We start from the raw sequence: 23,923 nt of genomic DNA, 5'->3' as shown, positions 1-23,923 counted from the left end.
TCACTGCTGCAAGTTCCAAGTCATGTGTAGGGTAGTTCTTCTCATGTGGCTTCAATTGGCGTGAAGCATAGGCAACAACCTTGCCATTTTGCATGAGAACTCCTCCTAAACCAGTACCAGAAGCATCAGTGAATACCACATAAGGCTCATCACTATTAGGCATAGTGAGGACAGGCGCCGTAGTCAATCTTCGCTTAAGTTCTCTGAAAGCTTCTTCACAACTGTCATCCCACACAAACTTTAAATCCTTCCTCGTTAGCTTTGTCAAAGGCATAGCAATACGAGAAAAATTCTCCACGAAGCGACGATAGTAACCTGCTAATCCACGAAAACTTCGAACCTCAGTAACGTTCTTTGGTCTTCCCCAATGTAAGATAGAATCTATCTTTGCAGGATCCACAGTAATGCCTTCTTGAGATATTACATGCCCTAAGAATTTGACCTCGGTCATCCAGAAGTCACATTTCTCTTTCTTAGCATATAATCGATGGTCCCTCAAAGTTTGCAACACTATAGCTAAATGTTCTACATGGTCCTCAGGGGTCTTGGAATACACCAAAATATCATCAATAAAAACAACCACAAACTTATCCAAATAGGGTCTAAAGATCCTATTCATAAGGTCCATAAATGCTGCAGGTGCATTTGTCAATCCAAATGGCATCACCAAAAACTCAAAGTGTCCATAACGTGTTCTAAAAGCAGTTTTAGGAATATCATCTTCCTTAATCCTTAATTGATGATAGCCTGACCTCAAATCAATCTTGGAAAAACACTTTGAACCTCCGAGCTGATCAAACAACTCATCTATCCTTGGCAAAGGATACTTGTTCTTAATTGTCATCTGATTCAATTTTCGATAATCGACGCACAGTCGTAAGGATCCATCAGCTTTCTTGGCAAACAAAACTGGAGCTCCCCAGGGAGAAGTACTGTTCCTAATGTAACCTTTATCCATTAGCTCACCCAATTGCTTTTTCAATTCAACTAACTCTGCAGGTGCCATGCGATAAGGTGCAGTAGAAACTGGTTGAGTCCCGGGAATCAAATCAATGCAAAACTCGATCTCTCTATCAGGTGGTAGTCCTTGCAAATCCTCAGGAAACACATCTGGGAAGCCACTAACCACTGATATCCAAGGAAACTTGTCTAGAGGCCTAGACTCATCCTCGATTGCAAACAGACTCCCATAACACTCTAAGTTTCTTTTCCCACCAAAACATGCCTTAAGGATAGGATTATGCCTTATTGCATTCATGCTGGCCCGATATACTAAGAAGTCTCCACTTGGAGTTAAAAGAGTCACCATTTTTCGTGAGCAATCTACAATGGCTTGGTACTTAGACAACCAATCCATGCCAAGAATCACATCGAATTATCCCATAGGTAACACCATCAGGTTTCCTAATAAATTATGCCCTTCAAGCACAATACAAACCGATTTGCAGATGGTTGATACTTCACCATACCCTCCCATAGGTACACTCAACTGCAGTGCAGGACTAAAAGTTTCCCAACTCAAACCCAACATGCTAGCAAACACTAATGATATAAAAGAATGCGATGCACCAGTATCAAATAATACATGAGCCCAAGAGTGTGAGATAAGAACCATACCATCCACAACTCCATGGCTTGACCCTCCTTGCGCATCACCACCACCAAGAGCATAGGCTTGGCCAGAGACTTTTTCCTTTGTTTTCCCTTTTCCATGACCAGGATGGTTTGTGCTTGCACCAGAACCTCCTCCTTGATTAAACCCTCTCTGACTCCTAGCAGAAATGGGAGTTTGGAAACTCTGCGAGTACCCCTGGTTGAATCCTGAACCTTGGGGCTTGAACTGATGTTGATATTGGGATTGTTGCCCTGGTGCAGGTGTGAAACTATAGGATGAAGACTGAGATTGGTTACTATTTGGTTGTCCTGCAAAAGGAATAGACCTAGCATAACTCCCTATGGGTCCTCCATGTGATGGTTGGAACCTCTGTTGTCGTTGTGGGCAATCTTTCTTCTTATGACCCTGTTGGCCACAACTGAAACACCCATACGGCCCAATTCGAGTCTTTCCTGCAGATCCACTACTATTGTTACTCCCACTAAGTTGTTGTCCCTGGGATAACCATCGCCCTTGGTTCTTCTTGTTCATTTTCCTATCATTTCCTCTTTCTCGGGCCGGATTCTTTCTTTCAATTCCTTCTTGATGAGCCTCAGTCCGTAAGGCTGCTGTTACACATTCATTCAAATTTCCAAAGGTCATAGGGGCAAGTGGACCCAATATTGAAGGGTTTAAGCGACGAAGAAACTGTTCAATCAAAAGAGGTTGATCGACTGCACCGGCATAAGCATAGGAAGATAATTCTACAAACTTTATGTAGAACTCATTTACTGTCATGTCCCCCTGTCTTAAGCTGTCAAATGACCCAATTAAAGTCCTCCGGTGAGATGGGTTAAAATATTGTTCCCTGAAGACCTTTTCAAAGTCTCTCCAAGTCATCCCCTCAGTCTCAGTAGTCCTACTCAAGGTTTCCCACCAATCCGCTGCACTACCCTCTAACTTAGATACAGCAAAAGTCACTTGATACTCTTCAGGTGTTCCCATGGTGTTGAAATTTTTCTTAATCTGTCTCAACCACCTTTCAGCCATCATAGGGTCTTGCCCACCCTCAAACTCAGGCATTTGAATCCGGTGGAAAATCTGGAAGTGATGACTCTGCCGAGTAGCTGGATCCATCTGCTGGGCAGGAAGGCCTCTTAAAGCCTCAAGAATGGCATTCATCGGAAATGCAGCTGGCTGAGTGGGAAGTTCAGCCTCAGGGACTTCAGCTGCAGGCCTCCTCCTCGTTGCCCTTCCTCTCGGAGCCATCAACTTAGGTCTGAGAGTTTAAAGCTAAACAGTTAGTGAGGAATGGATGCTTTCTACATACATATGCATTTATATATTAAAATACTTTACAAAAAAAATATTTAATCTATTTGGTGACACACTCCGAGGTATTTAAACCCGGTGCTCTGATACCATTTTTCTGTCACAACCCGAGCCCTAGGCCTGTGGCAGAGTTGTAATATCCATAACTTGGGTGGTCAAAGGTCAAACTTTGACCCTTTGTGAAAAATAGTCTTTATAAATGATCCTTTAATTTATTTTAAATATTACTATAATTATAAGTCAGGATAACGGAATAACTCCTATAATTATATATGAAAATATAACGGATAAAAGTAGGATCATTTATCTTAATACATAGAACAATAATATCCCCACAGTTATGTAGTCACCAAATAGTTAAATTTAATTAGTCATAAAACACCATAATAATACTTAGCATCCACCATTCCTCATGTCTAACTATTACATAGCTAACTTAGATATACAGACCGATAGGTTCCAAATTAAATACAAAATGCTCAAAAGATAGGACTAGGGAGCTAAACACATTAGCTTCAGCGATAATTCACCTTATCCATGTTTTGCGTCACTAGGATCCTGGAATGGGAGAGATATAGGGGGTGAGCTTATAAAGCCCAGTAGGAAAGCAACTAAGAACATAGGACTCAAAAGTTCAATAAAAACCCCTGCATGGTTAGCTTTTTAAAACAAAACATACATCATCATGTATAAACCAAAATAGAGAGAAACCATAAGTAATCATAAGAGCATAGCTACCAGTGCACATCACCCAGTCCACTAGACCCCTAGTTCCCGTTACCCACCATAGAAAATCCGACATCCTAAACCGGGTAGCCGGACCTGATAACCACCACAATGGGGAGGCTCAGAACACTTCCTGTATACAGATGCTAGGTCTTTACACCTACAGGTGAGTGGACACCTGATCTACCTATGATGACACAGAGACTAGGTCGTGAAACAACAACATGCACAAATCATGATCACTATGGCTCTCATCGATATAACCAAATGCAGGTAAACACGAGAAGAAATAAACATATTCCCTTTTTATTTTAGAAAATTGGGCAGCATAACAGCTGCATTTGTATAAAACCCAAAAATCATAACCTGCATAATTAAGTGAGCAAAATAATATATTTGGCACTCCGTGCCCTCAGAACAGAACAGAAAATATGCAGATTAAGTTTTCCATTTTTCAAACACTTTATAAATATCAAAATTGGAATATGTTAATGCAATTCAATAAGAGTACAACAAGTCCAATAGTCAAGTTGAGTCCCTACCTCTTAAGAATGTTCAGTCCGAGCCCCAAGGGACACTCCCAAGCTTAACGATTATCCTAGAGCGAATTAAATTGGATCTATATATCACGATTTTCCTACGAGTATCAAATGAGCAAATGATTATCATTACTGGATTCCTTATTCAAAATCGTGTCCAACGACATATAATATGACCATATTTAAAAATTCAAGTTCCGAAACCTCACCCAAGCGGTGCACACTAGCAGTTGATAGCGGTACCGGGAACGTCGACGAATATGTGCATATCATATATCAAAACGATCCTCTCGAGTAGTACATCACGGAAGTACAACCCCTTTGCTCAACTGACCTCTGGTGTCGCCGGAAAATGCCTCCGAAGGGGCGGAGATACCCAAAATTTCGCCGGAGAAAAACGGTGAGTTGACTGAAATGACTTAGTGGGCGACGTTCCTCCCTTCACACTGGTTCCAACGGTGCCACCCACTCACCAAACGGAGGTCTGGGTTCGCCGGAAAGTGCGGTCAAAGTTTTGACAACGAAACTTTGACTGCTCCGTTCGGGTGCGTCTTAAGTCCGATGGCCTTGAGGTTTTGGGGATGAGGTTGTCGCCGGCCACTGGTGCTCCAACTCCGGCGCGTGGCGGCAAAATGGAACTTCGGCCAAGGCTTCGTGATACCCCGACGTGGGTTGTTGCAGAGAGAAAAAGAAGAAAAAAACAGAAGAAGAAGAAGGAGATGTGCTCGGGAAGGAAAAGGAAAGAAAAAGAAAAGAAAAGAAAGAGAAGAAAAAGGGAAAGGCTGCCAAATAATAAAGTAAGTGGGTCCCACCACTTAAAATAAATATTATTTATTATTATTATTTTTTTTTTTTGAGTCTTTACAAAGTCGGTCAAGGTACGGGGGGTCTCCTAAGGACTGCTTGGAGCCCCTTCGGATCAGGTCCGGGACACCGAAGAGCCACGGAACCCTGATCGGGAAAGAAGAAAATTAAGACCCGCCCTCTGTCTGGGAAGCATCTGGATATAGAGCAACCCGGACCAGGCGCCCTTCCTAACAACTCCTAAATACAAAGCCTAAACGCACGAATTAAAAGAACATCATAAGTTCATATAGTCGTCAAGCGGGTCAAGGGGACTTACTATGAGCTATTGGCCGTAGAAGGTGGTGGTTGTCCGACTGTAAGGACGGCAGAACTTCGTTCTTGAAATGGTGTAGCCGGTTTAGCAGTTCGTCGACAAGACAGGCCCAAGACGCATCTTCAGGTAGAAGGGCAGAAGTGGGGGTTCTGGGGAACAGGCAGCGGCGCAGAGTCAGCAGAAGGTGGTGTATGCCGTCGGGGATGTCGGACATGCAAGGCTCGAGTAGAGCTTTTTGGTTCTTAAACTGGTTCGAAAGTTTAAAAATGTCAAATTGGCTTTCGTGGGGTATTTATAATGGCCCCAAATCCTGGCCTCCGATCCAACGGACAGGTGTCTCCCCATCGAACAGTCAAGAGTCGCGTAGGGATATTTATGAACCCCCTCAGACTGGATCCTCGCCATCTCGGATCTAACGGCCCAAGAGGGGCGGATGCCAGAGGTCGCCCCATCCTACGGTCCACCTCATCCCAAGGATATTAATGATGGCCCCCCATGCGGATGGCACGCTTCGTGATGTGTGCTGACACACTAGCCTAGGCCTAGCGACCCTTGGGAGGGCTAGGCGACCTTTCAAGACCCGTGCAGCAACCGCTTGGTGACACGTGTACCCCTGCCACGAAGCGGGACAAAGGTAAACGTCCCCAGATATTGGTAAGTGGTCCGGGCCAGGCATACGGCCAATACCACAACCCGCTATCACGGACCTGCGATCCTAAGCAGGAACTGGGAAGGCAACCGCGCGAGCGTCCTGGGGACGATGCAAACCTCCTCCTAGCAGGCCTAGGCGAAGGTTTGGGGGGTAAATGTTATCCTCGTTTCCTGCATGGACCCGGGACATTCGTCCGGGCCCTTGGTCAAGGGTTGTTCAGCATGCGAGCCCAGCCCAAGGCCTCTTGGTACGGGAGTGTCCGAGAGGGGTACGGGCCCGGGGTGCGATTCTGGGCCCATTAGGGGGGTCTGATATGGTCTTCCGGGTCCCGTCATCCAGGACAGTCATCCGGGAGACGTGCAGACCGTTCGAACCCCCCACGACATACGCATCCTGGTCCCGGACCCTGGTACGGTCCGGGCCTGTGGTAAATGAAGAGGGACAAAGGTAAATGAACCCGGATCATATCGTCCCCAGTTGGAGGGGCCAAGCGTCCAGGACCCTGAAGCCGCCCCACTCCGCGTGGGGGTTGTCCCCACTTTTCACCTGCGAAAAAGGCCACCTCAGGATTGCACGCCGTTGTTTCAGGTCTGCGCTGCCAAGTACTCTGACTGGTCTTGTCTCTTGAATCTGCCTCGTAACTCGAAGTGTCCAGACCAAAAGCACCGTTTTGTCGGGCGAGATATATCTCTTGAGTCAACTCATTGGGCCTCAGCTGGTCTAGAATTCATGTATGTTGTATCTTTCATATTGGGCTTCCACTAGAAAGGCCAAGAATATCCGTATCTCTGATGGGCCCGGGTCATACCCAGCCCAGACCCAATGTTCCCATAAGCCTAGAAATACAGGCTATAGAACACTGGAAAAAAGGAGGACTCTTCAACTAAGATACAGTTACTCTGTTAAAATACAGAGAGAAACTCCATTGTAAAAGGTCTTCCAAGCTCTAATACTACAGACTCGTGGACTAAGGCTCATTAACGCCCCAACCACGTAAAAACCCCGTGTTAATCTTCTACTTCTATTATTATTACCCTTAAATAATATTTATTAATATAGTTACCGAAAACCTCGGTTAACACCTATTGAATAACAATAAATATTACAAATATTTTATATATAGGTGTCGTGTGTATATAAATAGTATGACTGTATAACTACATACGAAATTAAAATAGCATTTATCTTCTATCAAGAATAAACAAGTTTATTCATCAATCATTAAGGTGTAATTTGAATAATATCATAAATGTTTTGTACCTTAAACGAGATAATTTGTAATCTAAAAAGTTATCATATTATATATACTTTTTAAAAAAAATCATAAATAATATTTTGGTTTAATTTATCTTGTAATATGTTTATATAATTATTTTATATATGTTGGGTGTACAACCAAAGTCCCACATTGGCTAGAAATGGGAAGGATCTTTGGGTATATAAGGATGGACACCATCTCCATTGGAATGAGGCATTTTGGGAAGGTGCTCAAAAAAAAAAATCCGTGAGGGCTTAGGCCCAAAGCAGACAATATCATACCAATGGGGAAATAGATGGTGTCCGACGGTCCTTACAAGTGGTATCAGAGCCAGGTTCCCAAAAATTAGCCATGTGAATGTATCCTCGGATTGCCAAACAAAGGAGGTGAAGCTTGCTGCTAGAGCCATCGGAGGTTCATATCTGATTCGAAGGGATTTCAAATCTAGCTGGTGAAGGGATTCATCTAGCTTACTCAAGGGGATCTTGAGTGTTGGAATCGAGGGATTCAGGTATTCGAAGGGATTTCGAATCTAGCTGGTGAAGGGATTCATCTAGCTTACTCAAGGGAATCTTGAGTGTTGGAATCGAGGGATTCAGATTTAGATTTGTAATCGTCTGAGGGGAGACAATGTGGTCCTTTGTTTGAGGGGAGGATTGTTTGGTGTACAACCAAAGTCCCACATTGGCTAGAAATGGGAAGGATCTTTGGGTATATAAGGATGGACACCATCTCCATTGGAATGAGGCCTTTTGGGAAGGTGCCCAAAAAACAAATCCGTGAGGACTTAGGCCCAAAGCGGACAATATCATACCAATGGAAAAATAGATGGTGTGACAACATAGGGACTTGATATAGCAAATCACCAACAAATAAATATTTTTTTTGGTTTTTTTTTTGTCATAATTAATGTTGTTTCCAACCAATGAGAGACACTAGCAATATTTAGAAATTGACATACATTTGAAAAATAAAAAATTTACAATATTAAATTTTCATAATAAATACACGTTTTTCATCAGATAACCATCAAAAAAATTTGAAAAAATCAAAATTTATTTTTATAAATATTAATTAACAACTATAAATATGAATCATTGATTTTAATATATGTTGCTAAAACAGAGCTATTCCCTATATGCAGCACTATTCCAAAAACAACGAAAACGTGTTTTGCTGGTCAAATAATTTGATCCGTATTCTGACTAAAACGTTTTTAGAAGTTTGAATTGATACTTATAATACAAGATAATAATTAGCTATAGACAAACCCTTTAAATATAATTATTGACTCGGAAAATAATACACACATAGTTAATCATCGTGAATTATTATAGTTAATAATTAATATATATAAGTCTTAAGATAAGACCTTTCAACCTGTGGAGTTTCAAAGAAATATATCTTTATTCTTAAACAGCAAACTTTTCGAGCAAGCAATAATATTAATAGTATATTAAACAATATATATTATTAAAGTAATGTTAATATAAAAATTGTTCACACACACGATTTTGTCATCACTTACTATAAATGAAGGCATTGTTTGTGTTTGTTTCTTCATTAAGTCTTGTTCTTTAGTCTTTATTAAGAGAATAGGAATGGGTACAAGTTTATTGTACGTGGTTTTGATTATTGGAGGAATAATATCTAGTTCATATGGTCAGCTAAGTCGAACATTTTACGATGAAACATGTCCAGATGTGACCAATATTATCCAAAATATCGTTGCTGATGTTCTCCACAACTCCGATCCTCGAATCGGTGCCAGCCTCATTAGGCTTCATTTCCACGATTGTTTCGTTCATGTACGTAGTAAACTCTTTTTATATGTATACACATGCATGTATAGCTATATATATATATATATAAATGATTTTGTTTTGAATTAAAAATGCAGGGTTGTGATGGATCGTTGTTGTTGGATAATGACACAGCAAATGGAATAGTGACTGAGAAGGATGCTGGGCCAAACATAAACTCAGTGAGAGGATTTGAGGTTGTGGATAGAATCAAGGCTGCCTTGGAGGAAGCTTGCCCTGCTACTGTTTCATGCGCTGATCTTCTTACAATCGCTTCTGAGCGATCTGTTTTTCTGGTATATATATATATACATATTGATAATTATATTAATTAGTCAAATGATTCCACTTCTTGTTTTTCATATTTATTATTTAGTAATTTATTAATAAGTAAACTTGTTTAATTCAGCCTTTTTGTTTGATTTAACAACTTAATATGAGATATTAACTATTATACTACTTACACTCAAATATTTCATATGAAGCTAGGACACTATGCTTGTATAAACTAATAATACTACTTCTTCTATCGACAAAAAAGATCAACAATTATTAATTTTTTATTTATTTTTTCTAGCTAGTTCAAGGATATTATATGCTTTATTTTTCTTATCTTGCTAAGCAGCATAATATATAAATGAATAAGTTCACGTTTTGTATTAAATAAGTGGAACATTATGTTTGGAATGAATTTTGTATTGTATTGATTATTAGAATCACAAATTTTAATATAATATCCAACCGTATTATTCAATACATAAAAAATTGTATGTGTTAGCTTGTATTGTAATATTTTTTAAATGAAGTTGTATTGTGGTAAGATCTGGGTCGAGGTCAGGGTCACGGGTCAGGGTCAGTCCCGAAGCCGGGGTCAGGGCTGGGGTTGGGGTGTCCGGAGTCGAGGGCCAGAGTCAGGGTTAGGGCTAGGGGGTGGGGCCTAGGCCAGGGTCCGAGGTCGAGGGCCGGGGTTGGGAACAGAGTCGGGCTCCGGGGTTAGGGCTGGGGTCGAGATTTAGGGTCGGGGTCGAGTCTGGGTTCCAGAGCCGGGGTCGGGGCTGGCCGGGTTGGGGTCAGAGTAGTATCACCTATGATATCGTTAAAAAGTATTTAGTTTATTTAGTTTTGATTAAGACAATATAATTCATTTGCATAGCAAACATCATATATTTTAATACAAGTGAATATCAAACATAATATTGTATAGCAATAATACTATAATACAATCTTATACAATACTATATGACGTGCATACCAAACCTGCCCTAAATGTTTTGGTTTGGTTTGGTTATGTATGACAGTCAGGAGGTCCACCATGGACAAACCTAGTAGGAAGAAGAGATGGAAGAATAGCCAATCAAACAGGTGCCAACATCTTACTTCCAGCTCCTTTTGAAACCCTAGATGTACTCAAGTCCAAATTCTTGGCCATGGGACTTGACTCCACTGACCTTGTTGCCTTATCAGGTAATTAATTCATTAAATTACTTTTTTTCTTTAATTTGGTCTTTTAATTACGTCATCATGATATATAACAATAAATTAATTACGCTAGCTACTTGGTTTACTATTAATCATTTTTTCCCTGATGCAATTATTTTTTATTATTGTATTCTATTATAATTACATGTGATGACATTCATGATTATATAAAATTTGATTTTCTTATTGCAAAATTTGAATCAACCGTTTTTCAACAATAAATAAATAAATAAATTGCAGTCTTCAAAGAAACCGGCCAGAATATAAATAATACTTTCCAACATAAACCTAAATATATATACAAATTATATCCATAACCATTTCTAATTAAATCATATAAAAAGTCAATGACTTGTAATAACTAGTGACCCTCCATAATAATATAAATAATAGTGTAACTTATCTAGATCTAAATAAAATTTTATTTAATTCTATCAATTTTTTTTTTAATATTTTTGGAAAGTGTTAAACAATTACATTAATTATATTTAATGGAGGTTTAAATTTCGTTGTGATGTGAACCATTTTTTATTTTTAAATATTTTCTTATCATTATTTTCGAAGTTCTAGTCCATACCTGATAGAGAAATTCGTCCCCCGTTTATATATAAAATAAAACTTTTGTACTGATAAAAAAATTAGCAGTAGTTATATCTCAATACAATTTTAAATTTAACCTTATGTTTTCTAAATATATTTTCTGGGATCATCAATTCCGAATAAGAAAGTCACTACTCTTGTTCTTAAGGATGATGTCTCATAATCATACTAATTAATCAATTTTTGTCAATTATTGGTTAGAAATTTGAAATAAGTGATGTAACACATAAATTTATTATTAATACACAATAAATATTAACTAAAAAATTTATATAAAAATGTACTTAATTTTTTTTATATTTATTATTAATAATATGTGCAGGAGCTCACACATTTGGAAGGGCTCAATGTGGAACCTTTAGGGACCGATTATTCAATTTCAATGAGACAGGGCTTCCTGACCCAACCATAGACGAAAACTACTTAATATTACTACAAGATCTATGCCCTGAGGGAGGAGACGCGTCTGTGATAACAAATATAGACCCCACCACACCAGATCAGTTTGACAAAAACTACTATTCAAATCTCCAACAACTCAAGGGGCTGTTCCAAAGTGACCAAGAGCTGTTTTCAACCCCTGGAGCTGATACCATTGACATTGTCAACAGCTTCAGTGCAAGCCAAACTGCTTTCTTTCGAAGCTTTGTGAGATCCATGATCAGAATGGGTAACCTAAGTCCAATCACTGATGGTGATGGAGAAATCAGACTGAACTGCAGAAAGGTTAATGATATTGCTTCGGTTGGATCAACTACTTCTGCTGCTTATGTTTCCTCCATCTAATTTGAGATCAATATTTGGTCTTGATATATATATATAATTATTAATAAGATGATATATATATATATCATTTATTTATATGTATGTGTGTGCATGTGTTCACATACATATATATGTTCTCAATGTATTTAAATTTTTATATGTTTGTTAATAAATTAATGAATGAATTGTCATTATTATATATATATATATATGTCTTTCTTTCATTATCACTATAGTCAATGTATTATATTTTGAAGAATTGCAACCAAGAAACTATGTACTCCTAAATCATATATATGTACAAACTTTTTGTATATATCCTTATAGTTTTTTTTGTTATATATATATATAATTATTTTCGGATTCCTTTATGAAAATATTAGTGTTGGATTTTGAATTTCTTTTGGCCGCATATATATGTATTTCTTACAATTTTTTATATAAGTCATTGTATTGAAAAGAAACAAAAAATACAGATGCTGGAAACGGCCCAGCAACTCAATTCAACAATTACATTTCAAACAAACCAAACTAACTCATCAACTTTCACCCCTACTAAACGTGTATAAGAAATCCTATTATAGACAACCATTTTAATCAAAGAGGTCGTATACTGGCCAGACTATAGCCTCCCAATAAGATAAATTCCTAACTCTCCATATATGGTAAATAAGGCTGGCAAGAATAGTCCAATACACCAATTTCTTGAATCTACTCAACTTGCTTCATTTAATCCATTTGAAGATGCCTTCAACTGTACAATGTCGAGTCTTAACTAACAACCACACCAGTATGTGTTGAACACACTGAGTACTAAAACAACAATAAAAAAAGAGGTGATTGTGGGATTCTTCCTTCAAACCACAGATACAACAGTAAGAATCAATACTCAATTCAAAATTTCTTAGACGATTCTTTTGTTTTCAATCTCCGTAAAAGGTAGAGCCACTTGAAAAATCTGTGCTTAGGAACTATAACTCTACTCCAAACAGCTGCATAAACAAATCTGGATTGCTGATCATTTTTTAGGACTTTATAAATTTCATAAATAGAATAGGAGTTTTGCATAAAACTATTCTTGGATATAAAGCTTTTGATTTGCTCTTTAGCTCTCACCACCTGACGCTAATACCAGCTGCTATCACTAGTAGTTGAATACTCCCACCAATCATGACCTTTGAGATAAACAGAACGGACCCATTTCACCCAGAGATTCTCCTTGTTCATGGATATATGTCAAACATGCTTCCCAATAGCAGCCAAGTTCCAATAAAAAAAATTTCTCAAACCCAAACTGCCTTCAAGCTTCCTCTTACACACAATGTCCCAAGAGACAGAACCGGTTCCAACAAACTCAGAAGACCCATGCCAAAGGAAATTCCAACAGATTTGATTAATTTTTTCTAGCAAGGCCTTCGGAAGGATCATAACTTGAGCCCAATAAATTTGAATAGACATCAGAACTGCATTCACAAGAGTCATTCTACCAGCTAGAGACAAATGACGAGATCTCCAAATTCTAATTCTATGTATCATCTTCGCAACCAAAACACTACACTCAGCCAAATTGAGACATTTAGAACAGATCGGGATCCCAAGATATCGAAATGGGAGCTGGCTTTTAATAAAACCCGAAACTAGGTGAATACGATTCACATCCTCATCATTCATACCATGGCAATAGACCGCCGATTCATTCACATTAGCTTGTAAACCAGAGGAAACAAAAAACCTTTTAAAGCCTTGAAGCAGCTGCACTATTGAAATGAAATCTTCTCTACAAAACAGAATAACATCATCCGCGAAACATAAATGAGTTAATTTAAGCTCTTTACACCTGTAATGGAAGTGGAAATCTTGCTTGCAAGCAAGTTTAGATAAAATGCGAGATAAGTATTCCATACAGATGACAAAAAGGAGATGAGATAGAGGGTCCCCTTGTCTTTGACCCCGCTTAGCCTCGAAAAAACCATGAATAGAACCATCTAGCAACAACGAAATGCAAGGAGTACGCACACAAGTCATAATCAGCTTCACAAACTTAATTGGAAAATTTAGCGCCAGCAACATTTCCTCTAAAAAATCCCAATCAACGGTATCATAAGCTTTTTTCAGATCCAATTTAATCATGCAACTTGGATGCACAGTCTTCCTTCCATAATGACGAACTTAATCCTGATATTATGAGCGATAAACCGCCCATGAATGAAACCCCCTGATTCTGAGGAATTAAATCTGGCAAAATACATCTCAGTCTCTCATAAACCAATTTAGCAGTCGCCTTATACAAAACATTACAACAAGAGATAGGCCGAAAATCACTAACAGATGCTGGACAGTGAAGTTTCGGAATAAGAGTGATAGTAGTGTTGTTTATCTCTTTGAGCAAATGACCCGAATGGAGAAAAGATAAAACATCCCTACTAACTTCATCTCCAATAAAATCCCAATTAGTTTTATAGAAACCACTACCATAGCCATCCAAACCCGGTGCTTTTTGATTCAGAATGGAGAAAATAGCTCTCTTAACATCTTTAGAAGTAAACTTTTGAAGAAGCATCTGTTGTTGCTCAATAGAAACTAAAGGTCCCAAATTAACTACACCCTAAGACACCTTCCTTCTATTACCCAATTGAGAACCTAATAGATCCTTATAAAAAGAAAGGAAAGCCTCTGAGACACCATCCTTAGAGTCCACCCATTGCCCTTGCATATCTTGAACGACATAAATAGTATTAAGGGACCTTCTTTGCTTTAAACTTTGATGAAACAACTTAGTATTATCATCTCCCTCCTTGAGCCAACTGATTTTATCTTTTTGTTTCAAAAAAGCCAAATAATTATCCTGGCATCTTCTATTGTGCAAATAGGCAGCAAACTTTTCATTAATTTTCGTTTTGTTTAGAGGGTCCGATTGAAGAGTATGATGCTTGGCGTGTAAAACTTGAGCGTGAAGATCCCCGAAATGCTCATGATTCAGCTCTTTAAAGATCCTTTTTAAACGCATAAGCCTTTGGACAACTGATATCGCCCAATAAACTCCTAAGCAATCGGGCTATGTCGTATCCACAAAGAGGCAAACACAACTAAATATTTTATTAGTAAATAAAAGATAAAAATAAAGTAGAATTGAATAAATGGATTTTGTGAAAGTAAAATGATAGAATAGGGAAAATGATCAGATAAAGTACATGGCAAGGTAGAGATGCAGTGCTGTAAAACATATTCTAATATTGATATTAATTCAAACACAGTTGCAATTCTACACCATTAATTCCAACTGAAAGATGTATATGTTAAAATCACAAATTAAATAATCTAGATTAAATTGAATCTAACTCCTAATTTCATAGCATATAATATTATATATCCAAGAGCGACAAAATATCACTGGCAGAATGCAGTAAAAGACATACAATATTGTAACAGCCTTTTTGTTATGATTGTCAAAATATGTCTATGTTGTTTCATCTACAGAGTTTGTTGATCAGTCTTTGAATTGTTTGTGAATATGTTGTTTCTGTTCGTTCTACTTAGTCTCGAGTTTCATCTACTGGATGCTGTAGATTAATGAGTACACGTCAGCTTGTGTCAGTATATTTGGAAACATGTTAATCCTGTTTAGCTGGTCGTGTTGTTAATCTGTTAGGTGTTAGGGTTGCTATAAATATAATAATCTCTTTCTAACAACCTAACCCCTCTCTCTGTTAGTTGTTCATTTTTGGTTGAGAAAACAGATTCTTGTTTTTCTCTCTTGTCTTTCTTTCTTTCTTGATTTTTACAGGTTCGCCATTGTTGAAGGGGGAGCTTGTTGCAGAGCTGTGGGAAGTTCTGTTCTGATTCGAAGGGATTTCGAATCTGGCTAGTAGAGGGATTCAACTAGCGTGCTTGAGGGGATCTTGAGCGTTTCTGAATCGAGGGATTCGATTCATAAGTTCCAAGGGATTTGGAAATTGTTTTTGAGTGGTTACTCAAGCTTTAGGGTAATTTGTAATTTCAGTAGTGTTAAGACGTTGATTCCATTTTGGAACTAGTGATTGTACTTAACATTTGATTTGTTAGTGAAAGTTACATATTACCCGACCCAAGCACTAGTCGGCTGGAAATTGTTCCAGTGCAGATGAAGCTTGTAAAATTCCATGTGTGATTTTACTTTGCTTTAATTGTCCATTATATTCTAGTTGAATAATTTTTGATTCAAGAAGATAGATATTGCACCTTCAAATTGGTATCAGAGCCATCTGATTCTATGAGAATCAGTGATTTCATGGGGTTCTATAAGGTGCTTTTCATCTAGTTTGTCCTTCATTCGGTTCTTGTTTTTGTGTCTTGCATTTATCTTCTATTGCTTAGTTCTGTTGCGACTAACCCTCTTGGAGTTCCATCTCGAAGAGTGTCACCCTGTTGTTTGTTTGTTTTTGTATATGATGGACATGTTCAGGGAAGGAGGTTCTACTAGTCGTCCACCAATGCTAGAGGGGGCTAACTACCCTTATTGGAAAACGAAGATGAGAGCTTTTCTCAAGGCCGTGGATGAAAGAGTGTGGATGGTTGTTGAGGAAGGTTGGATCGCGCCAACGGTCAGAGCTGGTGAAATCGAAAGAACCAAACCAATGAGTGCCTGGACTCCTGCGGAAATTGAGTTGGCTAACTACAATTCCAAGGCCATGCATGCTCTGTTCAATGCAGTTTCCACCAATCAATTAAAGGTGATCGCCAACTGTGAGGTTGCCAAGGATGCCTGGGAGAAATTGAGGATCAAGAACGAAGGAACTGATGCGGTAAAGAAGTCTCGGCTTAGATCTCTTGCAAAGGCATTTGAAAATCTGTCAATGGACGAGGATGAAACAGTTGCAGAATTTCATGCTAAACTCTGTGACATCTCTAACGAGTCATATGCCTTAGGAAAGACGTACTCCAATGCAAAATTAGTTCGAAAGGTTTTGGGAGTCCTCCCACGGCGTTTCAAGTCCAAAGTTACTTCCATTGAAGAAATGAGGGATGTTGAGACATTGGATCTTGATGAGCTGATCGGATCATTACAAAACTATGAGATGACCTTGAAGCGGTGGAGCAAGAACAAGAAGCCAAAAGATTCTGAAAAGGATAAACCAGAGAGTGGAGTGGCGTTTGTTCACAAAGAAGAAAAATCCAAAAGTGTAGATCTATCTGGAGACATGTCTGATGAAACATTCGCTCTATTGACCAAAAACTATGCTCGATTCCTCAAAAAGAACTTCAAGCAGAATAACTATGGCGGGAAGGAAAATCAAAACAGAAAGCAGTTCTACAACGGTCCCAAACAAGGTCAACAACCTGAAAAGAAAAATCGTGGCATCAAATGTCGTGAGTGTGAAGGTTTCGGTCACATTCAAGCCGAATGTGCTAACACACTTAAAAAGAAAAAGGCGTTTGCTGTAACTTGGAGTGACAGCGACGAAGATAAAGAAGAAAACAGCAGTGGCGATTCTGATGGAGAAAAACAAATGGTGGCATTCATGGCAAGAAGCTCAAAATCCGAAACCTCAGAGGATGAAGAATCATCTGGGTCCGATGAAGAGAGTCCCCAGAAACAAGAAGCGTATGAGCAGATGTTTGCTCAGTGGGGGTACATGGCAAAAAAGACGAAAGCCCTGGATGACCTAAACAAAAAGCTTGAAACTGAGAAACAAGCTCTAGAAATCCAAATACAGCAGCTCAATAAGCAATTGGATGAAAAAGAGAGTGAGATTTACAAGATCACTGCTGAGCTTGTCCGAGCCAAGCAATCGTTAGAGTTTATTCCTCCTGGTACAGCTGCTATCAATCAGACGTTACAGCTTCAGAAGCCTTATGGTGACAGAACCTCAATTGGATACAAAATGTTGTACAAAAAGGGGAATGATTTGTCCATTGCGGAGTCCTCGTTTGTGACAGCCAAATCTGATCCCAGCGGCGATGAGCCTGTAGGTAAGGCTGATGGAATAGATGTCAACATTAAGAACAACACTGGAGGAAAGCATATTTCTGGACACACATCTGCCCAAGGTAGCAGATTTGTTCCCATCTGCCACTTCTGCAATAGACGAGGCCACATTCGTCCCAAGTGCTACAAATTACAGAATTATATCCAGCTCTTTGTCCAGCGAAATACAATATTTCCGGATAAGACATCAAAACGGGATGAGCGTTTCAAGAGTAATAGAAACGTAGCTTTGGTGGCTCATACATCTCTGGCTGCGTTCAAAGATGATATGTGGTACTTCGACAGCGGTTGCTCGCGTCACATGACAGGGAATAAGGAGATTCTTATGAACTTTAAGGACATAAGCGAGGGACTAGTCACATTCGGGGATGGAAACAAAGGACAGATTCTTGGTAAAGGAGAGCTACAAATCCCGGGAGTCAGTCCACTATCAGAAGTGCTCTATGTGAAGGGGCTCAAGGCCAATCTCATCAGCATAAGTCAGCTTTGTGACGCTGACTATACAGTAAGTTTCTCTAAAACTTGTTGTTTAGTTTCATTTGATGGGTGTTCCATTTTGACAGGAAACAGGACAGCTGATAATTGCTATGCATTGTCCACTCAAATCAAGTGTCAACGGGCGTTTTTGGACAAACCTGATCTGTGGCACTATCGCTTGGGACATCTGAACTATCGAGATCTCAACAGAATTGTGAAACGAAAGGCAGTAAGAGGGATCCCTGAGTTAAAGATTAATCGTGACAGACTTTGCGGACCATGTCAACTCGGGAAACAAATTAGAGCCTCACATCCACCAGTGAGTGCTCTTGCAACATCCCGGGTACTGGAATTGCTTCATATTGACCTCATGGGGCCCATGCAGAATGAAAGTCTAAGCGGCAAAAGGTTTGTCATGGTCTGTGTCGACGACTACTCTAGGTTCACATGGGTGGCATTCATAAAAGAAAAATCAGATACCTTTGGCGTCTTTTCTGCCTTATGTCTACAACTCCAGAATGAAAAATCAACAAAGATTGTCAAAGTGTACAGAATCAGAAGTGACCATGGAAAGGAGTTCGAAAACAGGTTGTTTTCTGATTTTTGTGATCAGCTGGGGATTTTGCATGAGTTTTCAGCCCCAAAAACCCCTCAACAGAACGGGGTCGTGGAACGAAAGAATAGGACGCTTCAGGAAATGGCTAGGGTAATGATGGAGGCTAGGAAAATAACCAAAAGATTCTGGGCTGAAGCTGTGAATACAGCTTGCTATATCAGTAATAGAGTACATCTCAGGACTGGCACTACTCAGACAGCCTATGAGATTTGGAAAGGTAAAACCCCAAACCTAAGTCATTTGCATATTTTTGGTTGTGCGTGTTATGTGCTCAAAGATCGTGAGCACCTTGGAAAATTTGATTCCAGAAGTGAGGAAGGTATCTTTGTTGGGTATTCGACCAACAGTCGTGCTTATCGTGTGTTTGTCAAACGGACTCATTCGGTGATAGAATCTATAAATGTCAAGTTTGATGATCTGGAAGTGCAAGAAGCGTCTCCAGAAGAAGAAGATCAACCTGTGCTCATCAGTCCTCCTGGAAGTATTCCTGGTCCTTTGACTCATCATCCAAATCCTACTTCCACCACAAATACTGATCAGACTGTTTCCACTGAGGACCTCCAAGATCCAACTGATCCAGATTCTGCAGTCACCAGTAAGCAACAATCTTCAACTGCTCATGCCAAGCTATACAAGAACGGACCTCCATCCTGGATTCAAAAAGCTCATCCACTAGAAGTAGTCATTGGAGATCCAAATGAGACTATGGTCACACGAAGGAAAATTACAAATCTAATCGCTTATGCTTGCTATGTTGCTCTACATGAACCAAAAAACGTGGCTGAAGCTCTCCTAAATGAATATTGGCTAGCTGCTATGCAAGATGAAATGGAAAATTTCAAGAGACTTGGTGTGTGGGTTCTGGTTCCTTTACCAGATGGTGCAAATGTGGTAGGTACAAAATGGATCTATAAGAACAAGTCAGATGAGTTTGGAACAGTTACACGGAACAAAGCAAGACTGGTTGCTCAGGAGTATAAGCAAGTCGAAGGTATTGATTTTGACGAGACATTTGCTCCCGTGGCTCGTTTGGAATCAATTCGTCTCTTGCTGGCTGTTGCATGTCATCTCAAGATTAAACTTCACCAAATGGATGTCAAGAGCGCCTTTTTGAATGGAGTCCTCCAGGAAGAAGTTTATGTTAAACAGCCTCAAGGTTTTGAAGATCCACAGTTCCCCAATCATGTGTACAAACTCAACAAAGCTTTATACGGGTTAAAGCAAGCTCCACGGGCATGGTATGACCGTCTTACTACGTTTTTGATGTCACATGGGTTCTCCAGAGGAAGTGCAGACAACACCCTGTTCATCAGGTACTTAACTGAAGGTATATTTGTGGCTCAAATATATGTGGACGATATTATTTTTGGCTCAACCTGTGCAAGTGAAATTCCTAAGTTTGTTGCCCTCATGACTAGTGAATTCGAAATGAGCTTAATTGGGGATCTTAGCTACTTCCTAGGACTTCAAATCAAACAATTAGAGACTGGTATTTTCATTTCTCAATCCAAGTATACCAGAACCATGTTAGAGAAGTTTGGTCTAGGAAGCTCGAAGCATGCTCATACACCCATAGGCACAACTACTAAGTTGACCAAAGATGAAACTGGTGAGTCCGTAGATCCAACTATGTACAGGAGTATGATAGGTAGTCTCCTCTACTTAACTGCCAGTCGTCCGGATATTAGTTTTAGTGTTGGTCTGTGTGCCCGGTACCAAGCCAATCCTAAACAGTCCCATCTTACTGCTGTCAAGAGAATTTTTAAATATCTAGCTGGTACAATAGATTTAGGATTGTGGTATTCATGTGATACCACCATGTCTTTGGTTGGTTATAGTGACTCTGACTGGGCTGGCAGTGTAGATGATAGAAAAAGTACGTCAGGGGGATGTTTCTTTGTAGGAAATAATCTCGTGTCATGGCTAAGCAAAAAACAGAACTCTATCTCTCTTTCCACAGCCGAAGCTGAGTATATTGCTGCCGGTAGCTGTTGTACTCAGCTAATTTGGCTAAACAAGATGCTAACAGACTATGGTTTTTCCCAAGATTCTTTAGTCCTTTTCTGTGATAGTACAAGTGCAATAAACATGTCCAAAAATCCGGTCCAACACTCAAGAACCAAACATATTGATATCAGGTATCATTTTCTAAGAAATATGGTTGAGTCTAAGCTGTTATCCATTTCTCATGTGCCTACCAATGCACAACTGGCTGATTTATTCACAAAGGCTCTTGATGCAAAATCTTACATTCATTTGAGACAAAGTATAGGTATCTGTACCATCTGAGAGTTCTCTTGTTTTGTCTGATCAAATTTTTTTTTTCTATAGCTCACAGTTTTTGTTCCCTGCAGTTGTGGTTTCTGGATTAGTTTCTTGGTCAAAGTTCACTCTTCTCTTGCTCATCTAAACAAAGATCTTCAGCCTAGTTCTTCTCAGCTAAAAAGGCTACCTTATCTAGATGCAATGGGAAGAGCTGCCTTTCAGTAAATATGTACCTCGGGTAGTTTTCTCCTTCCACTTGGTACATGCTTGAACCTAAGGAGACGGCTACATCTCTAGATAGGAGTAAAAGCCGTAGCTGGTTGCTTTTAAACAAAAACATTGAGAGAAAAAAATAAGAATACAAAAAAAAAAAAAAAAAAAAGTTTTCAGAGAGAGTGAGCTTTCTGCTTTATATGCATCAAAGCTCACATGAGGACATCTTCACACACAAATGAAGAATTCTGGCTGAGGGTCTTCTGTTTCCCAATCAAGAGTGAGGTATGTGCTTTGATTTTTTCTATAAGCTCAGTTGTCCTAGGCTGCTTGGGGTTAATTCTGTGATGTTTATAGTATTTTTTTTGGGTGTTTCTCAATGAGCATTCTCATATTGATCAGGCATGCAATTCTTTTTAAACAATGTCTCTTTTTGCATCAACGGTTTTTTGTGTGTGTTCATTGCCTCATTTTTTTTAGTTTCGATTCTCAGCTTAGATTTATCTTAGTCTCATTTGTCATACACTGATATCTTTTTTTTATTGAGTGTGGGTTCTGTTAATTGAGTTGCATGAGTGCTGTCACTACATTTTTTTTTGGGGTTACTATAAGTCTATTGAGTTCTCAGCAATAAAAAATTTCAAAAAAAAGAGGGGGTAAATGAGTCATTTCATTTTCTTTTTTCGGCTTTATATTTCAAGAGTCCTATTCATTTTTTTTCCCACCTCATTTCTTTTACAGTCCGTCTCTTCTACTTCTTCTCAGTTTTTGCTTTTCTTCTTAAAAAAAATGGTCAAAACAAAAAATGCCAATCGGCCTCTTCTTCCTCCGGCGTCTTCTCCATCACAGTCCGTCGGCCTTGGTCCTGTTCGGCCGTCGTCCCTTTCACCCACGGCGTTGCCTCAAGTCCGGTCAACCACCCCGTCATCCTCTCCATCCACGGGTTCGCCTCCCTCACCCAAAGGTATGACCTCTCCACCTACTTCACTTCCTAAACGGTTTACTAGGTCCTCTCTTCCCTCATCCAGTCCATCCACCCCACGGTCCTCACCCAATCCCTTCAGCCCTCCCACATCCAACCCCACCCCATCATCCAAAAGAAAATCACCTCCGTCTTCCCCAACGTCTCCACCAAAGCATCCCAAGAAAACATCTAGGGTTCCAGCTACCTCTTCCATTCCTCCAACCACTACAACTCTTCACCATAGTCAGCCTACCCATCCTTTTTGCTCGGACCATAAACTACTGCGATATAGGGATGAGGTCTCTCAGAGAAAGTTATGGTTTGAGTACAATGTTGTTATTGATGATTTTCCTCTCCATAAAGCCTTAATAGAGTCTCGGGGGTGGCTCAATACAGTTACAAATCTCACACCACCTTCTCCGACTTTGGTCCGTGAGTTCTATGCAAATATAGATAAAAGGATCCTTAGTGACACAAGTCCTCTCAAGTACCGAGCCTACATTAGGGGAAAACGTTTTCCTTTTTCTCCCTCAATTGTCTCCAGGGTGTTGTCTATTACAAAAGAGCTGTCTCCTGCATTTAATCCTACATTTACACCATCTAAGCTCGAAATGGGGGTTGTTTTGACTGGTTCTGCTTCTTTTGAATGGAGAAATGGTGATTTGCCAGTTCCTGCTTTATCTCATTTTTACAAGGTGCTACATCGGATTGCTTTGAATAACTGGCTGCCGAATACTCATACCACTTCAATCACTACTGAGACTGGTAAGTTCTTATTTGCTGTCGGTACTGGGGTATCGATTGATTTACCTACTCTTATTTTTGGGAAGATTGTTGATGCTGCTCTAGCCACGGGAACAAGGAATGTTCTCCCGTTTCCTTGCTTAGTTCATCAAATTGCATTAAGAAGTGGTCCAACATTGACTCTACATGATGTGCCTTCAGCTGTTCCATCATTTGGCAAGTCGTGTAAAGCTCTGAAGTCAAAACAGGTTCTGCCTAATACTTCGTCACCTCCAGATCCATCTTCTCCACCTCCAGCTGCATCTGGCACTTCGATCAAGGGTCTTGCTCCTTCTAGTTGGCAGGTTCAACTTGTAAATCGGTTTGTAGCTTTTGAAAAGCGATATGATGAAGATCAGCAACGACAGCGGGCATTTGAGGTTTCCATGTCTCAACAGGTGGATTCTCTTCGACAAACTGTATTGCTGCATCTGTCTAGGTCACAGGCTTCTCATCCTGAGTCTCCACTGGTTTCTGGTAACACTCCTGAGGTATCTGAGGCCACTCCTGTGGTTCCTAATGCAGCTCCAGTTCCTCCAGCTACGACTTTCATGGTTCCTGTTGCAAAAGCTTCTCAAACTCAGGGGGAGTGTGTTCCATCTGCCTCAGCTCCTGCTCATCCAGTTGCTCCTTCTCAGGGGGAGTTATCTTCTGCTGCTCATGGTCCACAGATTCAGGGGGAGCGTTCGTTCGACATCACTCCAGCTGCTCTGAATTCTGCCGGTGTTCCCAAAGTCTTTATGAGGCGTCTTCCCAAAACTCGTTCTGGCCGA

General features: G+C 39.7%; 1 protein-coding gene and 1 long non-coding RNA gene across 2 annotated transcripts; one reads left to right on the top strand and one right to left on the bottom strand.

Moving 5' to 3' along the window:
* Positions 1 to 3,220: 3,220 nt before the first annotated feature.
* LOC133781725 (uncharacterized) lies at positions 3,221 to 5,179 on the bottom strand. Its single transcript, XR_009870235.1, has 2 exons — positions 4,401 to 5,179; positions 3,221 to 4,289 (listed from the first exon to the last, which is right to left on the bottom strand). It is a non-coding gene; the product is annotated as an uncharacterized LOC133781725 (long non-coding RNA).
* Positions 5,180 to 8,815: 3,636 nt separating this feature from the next.
* On the top strand, positions 8,816 to 12,061 carry LOC133783828 (peroxidase 15-like). The gene is made up of 4 exons (XM_062223449.1): positions 8,816 to 9,029; positions 9,122 to 9,319; positions 10,322 to 10,487; positions 11,425 to 12,061. Exons 1-4 carry the CDS (start codon positions 8,823 to 8,825, stop codon positions 11,886 to 11,888), a joined length of 1,035 nt encoding a protein of 344 aa, XP_062079433.1. The 5' UTR covers positions 8,816 to 8,822; the 3' UTR covers positions 11,889 to 12,061.
* The last annotated feature ends 11,862 nt before the right edge of the window (positions 12,062 to 23,923 follow it).

The sequence above is a fragment of the Humulus lupulus genome, chromosome 6, assembly GCF_963169125.1.
Source record: "Humulus lupulus chromosome 6, drHumLupu1.1, whole genome shotgun sequence".
In the NCBI taxonomy this organism is placed as follows: Eukaryota; Viridiplantae; Streptophyta; class Magnoliopsida; order Rosales; family Cannabaceae; genus Humulus; species Humulus lupulus.
This window is presented reverse-complemented; position numbering and strand designations above follow the sequence as displayed.

Bases quoted from the DNA above. Each gene is read 5' to 3' on its own strand.
- LOC133783828 (XM_062223449.1), top strand. From the start codon at position 8,823: ATGGGTACAAGTTTATTGTACGTGGTTTTGATTATTGGAGGAATAATA. The intron at 9,030-9,121 runs GTACGTAGTAAA...TTAAAAATGCAG, and splicing joins TCCACGATTGTTTCGTTCAT to GGTTGTGATGGATCGTTGTT. The intron at 9,320-10,321 runs GTATATATATAT...TATGTATGACAG, and splicing joins CTGAGCGATCTGTTTTTCTG to TCAGGAGGTCCACCATGGAC.